Source organism: Diceros bicornis, chromosome 37 (assembly GCF_020826845.1).
Source record: "Diceros bicornis minor isolate mBicDic1 chromosome 37, mDicBic1.mat.cur, whole genome shotgun sequence".
NCBI lineage: Eukaryota > Metazoa > Chordata > Mammalia > Perissodactyla > Rhinocerotidae > Diceros > Diceros bicornis.
In genome coordinates this window covers 24,097,627-24,104,616 of record NC_080776.1, presented here as the reverse complement: position 1 = coordinate 24,104,616, position 6,990 = coordinate 24,097,627, and the positions used below count along the sequence as shown (strand labels likewise).

At 44.7% G+C, this 6,990-nt stretch overlaps 1 protein-coding gene across 1 annotated transcript in view; it reads left to right on the top strand.

The window, feature by feature from the left end:
* Positions 1–1,037: 1,037 nt before the first annotated feature.
* Positions 1,038–6,990, top strand: part of IQCA1 (IQ motif containing with AAA domain 1) — a 146,153-nt gene continuing 140,200 nt past the window's right edge. The window contains exons 1-2 of the mRNA XM_058533276.1: positions 1,038–1,358; positions 4,846–4,965. Of these exons, the coding sequence (XP_058389259.1) occupies positions 1,038–1,358; positions 4,846–4,965 (441 nt within the window). The remainder of the gene's footprint in view (positions 1,359–4,845; positions 4,966–6,990) is intronic.

The window sequence follows — 6,990 nt, the reverse complement described above, 5'->3', positions numbered from 1 at the left end:
TCTGCCATGCATGTGTTGGTCAAGGTCCAGGCAGGAAAAGGATGGCACACTCAGCAGGGGGGCTAATAAAGGGACCAGTGACAAAGGTGTGGATGGGAGTCTAGGGAAACCCACAAGGGATGGCGTGTGTCCTGGGGCTAGCCAGGGCAGAGCCATCCCCACCCTGAGCCTTTGGTGGAAGGAGGCTCCCAACAATTGATTGACTCTGCAGGGAGGGAGGCAGTGGGAGACGACATACCTCCCTCTCTCTCTCTTCCCCATCTCCGGCTTCCTGTCTGCTCTTTCCGCTGACTCAACTAGCTGGCAGCTGAGGGCCAGGAGCACCATGATGCAGCCCGTAGAGGTCAGCCTCCGGGCCATGGTCTGCACCTTACTTTTTACACTGTACGTTATGGTTCTAAGGTTCATGGCTGTTGCTTACAGCTGTAATTCATTCATTTTTCACTGCTACGTAATAGTCTGTTGGTGACTAGACCCCAATTTATTCATCCATTCTCTTGTTCGTGGACATAGCGTTATCTCTGGGGTTTTGCTGCTATAAATAATGCTACTGTGGTCACTCTTGATGCAGATTTCCAAGAGTTTCTCTAGGGCGTAACTGTTCATTCATAGGGTGTGCACGTGTTCACCTTTACAAGATGATGCCGAATTACTTTCCAAAGTGGTTGTGCCAGTTTATTCTCTGTCAGCTGTGTATGTGGACAAGTCAGTTAACTATTCTGGTCATCAACTTCTTCATCTTTTAAATGGGTATAATAATGCTGGCTTTATGGGTGTAGTGAAGAATCACTTTATATCATTTAGGGGAAAGGCTTTTTATACTATTTATTTGATAATAGTAGCAGTGGTCATATCCAAAAATTGCATGCATGTCAAAATAGGACATAAGTGATCTAAAGAGCCCCATAACTGCATGCAGTAGTCTTAGCTCCCATTTGATGGTGAGTTATATTTTGTTATGCCAGATGCCCAATATATATGCCTTACAAAGTAATTTTTACTTACTGTATCCTTTAAACTCTCTGTCTTCCCTCAGAATGTATAATAAGATGTGGCATGAGACCCAAGAAGCCCTCAATTCTTTGCTCGATAAAGAGTCTCAGATGATAGAACCGCAAAGAAATCAAGTGTCCATCTTCCAGATGTTGGCCACCTACTACATTAAGTACGTGCAGATCTTTAGAAACCTGGAGAATGTCTACGACCAGATCGTCCACCCACAGAAACGAAGACTGATCCGAAAAATACTGGATGGAGTGATGGGTCGCATCCTGGAACTGAAGAATGAAATGGTGGAATTGGAATTAACCGAGTTTCATTATTTTGATGACATCTTACAGGATCTAAATTTGGCTCCCGTGAGTACTCGGGGTGTTTTCTTATTAGTTTCTGTTTGTTTTAAATATGATATGTAGGCCCATAACCGATATTCTGCAGACTTTCTAGACATATTTACTAGTTGTTTGTTGTATTACAAGTTGAAACATAGTCGTTCAATTAGACCCTACTGCTGTGCACAAGGATTGGGTTCCCTTAGTTTGGGCCACAGACGAATCTTTGCACAGTCCTTGGGTCTGTTGGACACGGAGGTTGTTGTGGTCTTGCTGGTCACCATGGAGTCTGCCCAGGCCTGTTGGGATGGAGTAGGCTGACCCTTTCACAAATATCCTGTGGCACAAACCCTCCCAATTTCCAATAGCCATGTCCCTACTTCTTTTTCCAAAGGAAATCCTTCTCTGGCCTCTGTTTCCGTCATCATCTTCTGGATGAGGAGCCTGCTGGTTGCTGGTTCCTTGTTTCCAGGTGGACGCATCTCTTCCTGTGCTTTGGGTCAGTGGTGACATGAGGGGATTTATGGCCATGGGCCTTCGAGCCTCAGACACCAAAGAAGGGCTCCTCCCGTTCTCTCTCTCTGCTATCCTAGAGCTCCCTGCCAGCACGTGTAACCACAGCGCCCTCCTGTGAGCATTGGGCACCTGCCGCTGCCCTTCTGACCTTCGCCACCAGATGCCCAGGATCTCTTCTGACACTCTGTCAGGCTGGGTCTGCCAGGGGCCAGTGGACACCTCGCTTCAGTGTCGTGGTACTATAAGCTCAGACTTTGTTTTGAAAGGAATGTTTCCCTAAAATAAAATTAAAAGGAGAAATTTTCTACATGGGATTTAATCTTTCTTCCTTTTGAAACTATTTTGGCTTCTATAAAGGCTAGGTTTCTTTATGGGATGAACTTTCCCATCATTGGTAGGAGACTATCAACCGTGTTTGCCACCAGTCCTGGATTATTATTGCATTTTACCAGAATGGACTAAAGAGAATAACAGAAATGAAGGAAAATGTTGAAGATCCTTCCAGAACTTTCATGTTTTGTACATTCTTTTATAAGAGCATGGATTAAGCCACTAGATTTTTTAGGTCAGATGTACTTTTACTCACCCATGTGAAAATGGTAAGAACAACTTAGGATAAACATGAATTAAATAGTCATTAAATCATATTCCTAAATTTAGTTAATAAAGTAATATTAAATTTATTAATTTAATTCCAAGAACATTAAATAATATTCCTAAATTTAGGGAATAAGAAGTTGATGAAATTTGTATAGTGGGCTTCCTCAGTGTTTCCCCTGCTTTTCATACTGCGTCAACCAGCCCCTGTGCTTCAACCGGCTCATCTTCTTGAAGGCCATGCAATTGTTCTCATAGTAATGGGGCCACTGAGCACTGAGAGGGATAATCAATGAGCAGCAGCATCCAGATTGAGCCATGTAATGGCACTGAGGTCCAGGTGGTTAGAGGTTGTGTCCAACAGCAGCAGGATGGACTCTATAAACGGTGCTCTAGCCAGAGAGACACACGTGTACCAGCCTCTGGGAACTCCTGTGCGGCCCAGTTCTGCATTTCAGGTTGGAAGCCCCACCAACCAGCATCCTCTGTGTCTGGGCCTCTGTGGCTGTCACCTGCACAGCCAGCAGCTCCTCTATATTTTGTTGCACTAGCACCCAGATATTTGTCCAATATGACCCCCACCCTGACCATAGCTGATTGGTTCAGGGATGGGCACCCTGGTGGCTGCGCCAGCCAGCCCTTCTCTGAGAGATTCTGAAACCGAGACAGAGAGAGAGACCAGTTTCTATCTCAGGGTCTGGACTGTAGTCTCCCAAACTTGTAAGTAGCTGGAGACTTTGTTCACTTGGAAGAATGGAGGAAGCTGCTCTTCAGAGAGAAAGAGAGAGAGGGAGAACAAAGCAGACTCAGCAAGAGGAGCACAAATAAATGGCCGAGTCCTGAAGCCATCTTCATCCCTAGACACATCCCTGTTGCTGACAGACATTCAGCTATGTTCCTCCTCTGGTTCCACGAGGTCCCAGATCCTTCCATCGATGTCCCCTCTTGGCAAAACCAGCCAGCAGGCTGTTTCTATAACTTGCCACATAAGGAGCCCTCCCTAATAGATCCTCTGATGTAGAGAAACATGTAGGGGAGAGTTTCTCTGCCACCAGAAGTTTCCTTGATTCCACCCCATAGAGGATGAGAAACTCTAAGGTATCTGGGGTGGACATAAAATGTATCGTGGATGGAGATCCAGCAGCAAACCCAGAGCAACTGACATCTCTCTTCCCCTCCCTTCCGTTCTCAGTTCCTCTGTTTCCTCACCCTCAAAATCCTAATTATAATTTTATGGTCCTAAATGGACCAGGTGGAGCTGTGTCAATGAAGTTTTGTCTTAAAAGTTAGAAAAGTATAACACTTGAACATGCTTATTAATAAATACAATCACAACATTAAATAAAAGTGTAATCATTCTCCTCTGACTGTCTTCCATCCCGAGGCCACACTCACCCACTGGACCCTGGAAACTCACTCTCAATTCACCCCAAGTACTCCACTGGCCAGAGAAAGTTTTGGTTTCAAAAAACTATTGCCACCTCCCAGAAGTCCTGGGGATACCATCCCACCAAGTCCTAAAAAGACACCCCTTTATGCTATTTAAGGGAAGACCTGTTCAAAATTCCTTGGTTTGGAAGGAGGGTACGGGGAGTCACATCTGAATGGGAGAAAAAGGGAAGCTGACCCTAAGGACCAGAACCCTAGCTTTCCCCAGTCAACTAGTCTACTGGAGGGCAGCCAGGACTGTCGGATGGAGAATCTAGGACAGTGTTTCTCAATGAGGTTGGCCAAAGGCCCACCCATATACTTGAATAACACTTCTACACTCCTGGTTTTTGAACTTGGATTGGCAAATATTCATTTGACCTCCACTAATTTCAAATTTGTTAATAGACACAAGTGAAGAACAGAAGTTTATGTTTATTGTGTAAAAATCCAGTTTCCTAATAAAGCAAATTAATTTTGTAAGTAATTTTTGTAACAGGGTAATTTAGGTAAAAATAAAACCAAATTATTAGGAAAAAATGTGACCATTTACATACAAATAGTTGATGATAAATGATTTAATGATAAGTTATTAGGTTTAATTCAAAGATCTCTACAGCTCAATACTTTACTATCCTAATTTGCATTATTATTTTAGGTAGGCTGACAGGATATTATATTTCTTTAAAGAAATTCATTGTTATCATTAGTTAATTGAGGCCTAAGTGAAATGAATTACTGAAGTTTTACAGTAATGATTAAAGCAAGGGGCATGGTTATGATTTTCCCTTTTGACTGTATTTGTGTCTCCTGTAACGAATTCTCTTTATTCCACTGGCCTTATCATCCCTTAAATGAGGATGACAAGTAAAGTGAGTCTTTTTGATACACACATCCTTAGTGTGTATTTTAAATAAATGTGAGTCCTGGAATTGACAAAAATGCTCTTTTGCTTATTCTTTCTCTTTTCTAGCAACAATTAGATATTCCCATACCCAAGTATTTTTTGAAGGAGAAGATGGAAGTAATAAAAGGAAGAGAGAAAATCCTTGCTCAAATATTAGCCGACATTGGATTAGATGTAACTGACACGGTTTGTATATCATTTTAACAAACATCATTCGATAATCTGTGAAACCTCCTTTTCCGCTGCCCTGAATTGTGTGAGAAACAAGTAGATTCTTTTCATCGTGAGGACAGCAGTACCATCCCCCATCGTCATTCAGTTTGTAAGAAGTTGCCGAACTTTGGGATGTGTTTTTGTTGATTCACAGCCATTGTTTTTCAAGAACTTAGAGATCAAAGCATAATATTTTGTTGGTTAAATCGGTATCTCTAAGATTGAGGAGATTATCAGCTCGGTTTAATTTTTTATCTCAAATTCACCTAGCCTAAAGTCAGAAGCTGAATGTTGTTCTTATAAAATAACTGAGTGCTGAGATAACTTACTAGGAACTCAGTGACCTTTTATAACTTCAAGTGGAGTGACACGTGGATCACCTCGAATGGACTGTCTGCAGGGAAAGGGGAAAAAAATCCTTCAAGACCCCCCGGCCCCGGAAAGCCAAGAGCAGAATCCAGTCAGTTCTCCAGCCCCCTCCCTCCCTTATCCTCAATATTTGTGCAATTCCACCTTCTCATTTTCACGGCTGTCTTAGTTCTAACTCGCGTTACCTTCTCCTGGATCCTTGCTGTCATCTCCCACTGGGCCTTCCAGGGGGAAGTCTTTTCCTTCCAGTCCTCTCCACATGGCACTGCCGTATCAACCCTCTGGCAAGTCTGCTTATGCATCTCGGTGGCCCTCACTGCCCTCACGATCAGTGCCTTGCGCCTCTGGCTGGTCTTCGTGGCCCAAGCAGTAAGGTGGCAATTGACCATCCAAACTGGGACAAATCAGAGGGAAAGCGGCGCTGTCAGTAACTGCTGAGACCGCAGTGCAGACCAGCGTGCACAGGGAGGATGGGTGCACATGGTCTCCCTACAGGTAGGCCCCACTGGATACTGCCAGTCTGGGTCACAGTGTTAAGGAAGATTCCAGGTGCACCCAGAATGGCGGGGGGAGGGAGAAGGATGTGCCCTGTCTGCATGGCGTGGGAAACAGGTGAAGTGCATGCACCGCATTAGCCAGCCCCGTGCTCTCTCTCCCTTTGCGTAGACATGCTTCATGCTGCATAGAGGGCTTGCTCTTCTCCCGGCATCCCAGCCTGTCAAAATGGTACTCATTCTGCAGAGCCCGCCTTGAGACAGCATCCCTCAAGAAACCTTTCATGACCCACCCAACTCAAACCACCCCTCCTTCCCACACCTCTCCCCTGAGTGACTGGCCCTTCTACATTATACATTCCTTGAAGGAGATTCCCAGGCTGACTTGCCTGGGGGTCATCTAGCCATCCTTTCACCTCCAGACTCCTGTGTCTGTGCCTTCAGTCCTGCATCAGTCAGAACGAAGCACTTGACACTTCATTGAGTTCCCCCAAAGGCATCCCCTGGCACAAAGCATTGAAAAGCAGGGCAGAAGTCGCTGAAGATTCTATAGGGGCAATGGAGAAGGGAGATTACATCGTACACGCTACAGAAAACCCTAAAAATTCCTCTTTGTTGATTCTCCTCCCCCACCCCCTGTCCTGCTCTGTTTGTGCGGGGTCAGCTGCAGGGAGGTTCCCCCTCTTCCTTCACTCAGCATCCAGCCCTGGCAGGCTCTGCTTGCTTGGTTAGGTAGAGCCATTCATCTCCACCCCCATCTCTATTCCAGATGCCTAATGCTCAGCAAAACACGCGGCTCTGGTCAACGACCCTGGGCACCCGTGTGACTTTCCCATGCCCCTCGGTGTCTTGCTGGACTCCCACTCTTACCTTAAGCTGCTTATTTCTTGAAGGTATATGCAGTATAGACCACAAGAAGAATTTTGATAAGGAAAATTATCGCCCATGCCTACATTTATAATGCTTAACATTTACTCTTGGGGCCTCCCTCAATGTTCAGAAATCTTTGTCGCATTGAGTGGACTACTCCAAATCCCTTAGAAGTGTTCAGTAAGAGCTGTAATTATTTTCAGAACAACAGTATGGAATCTAAAGGAAATCAGTACAATAGTAACTAACGTTTGCTGGGCACCTG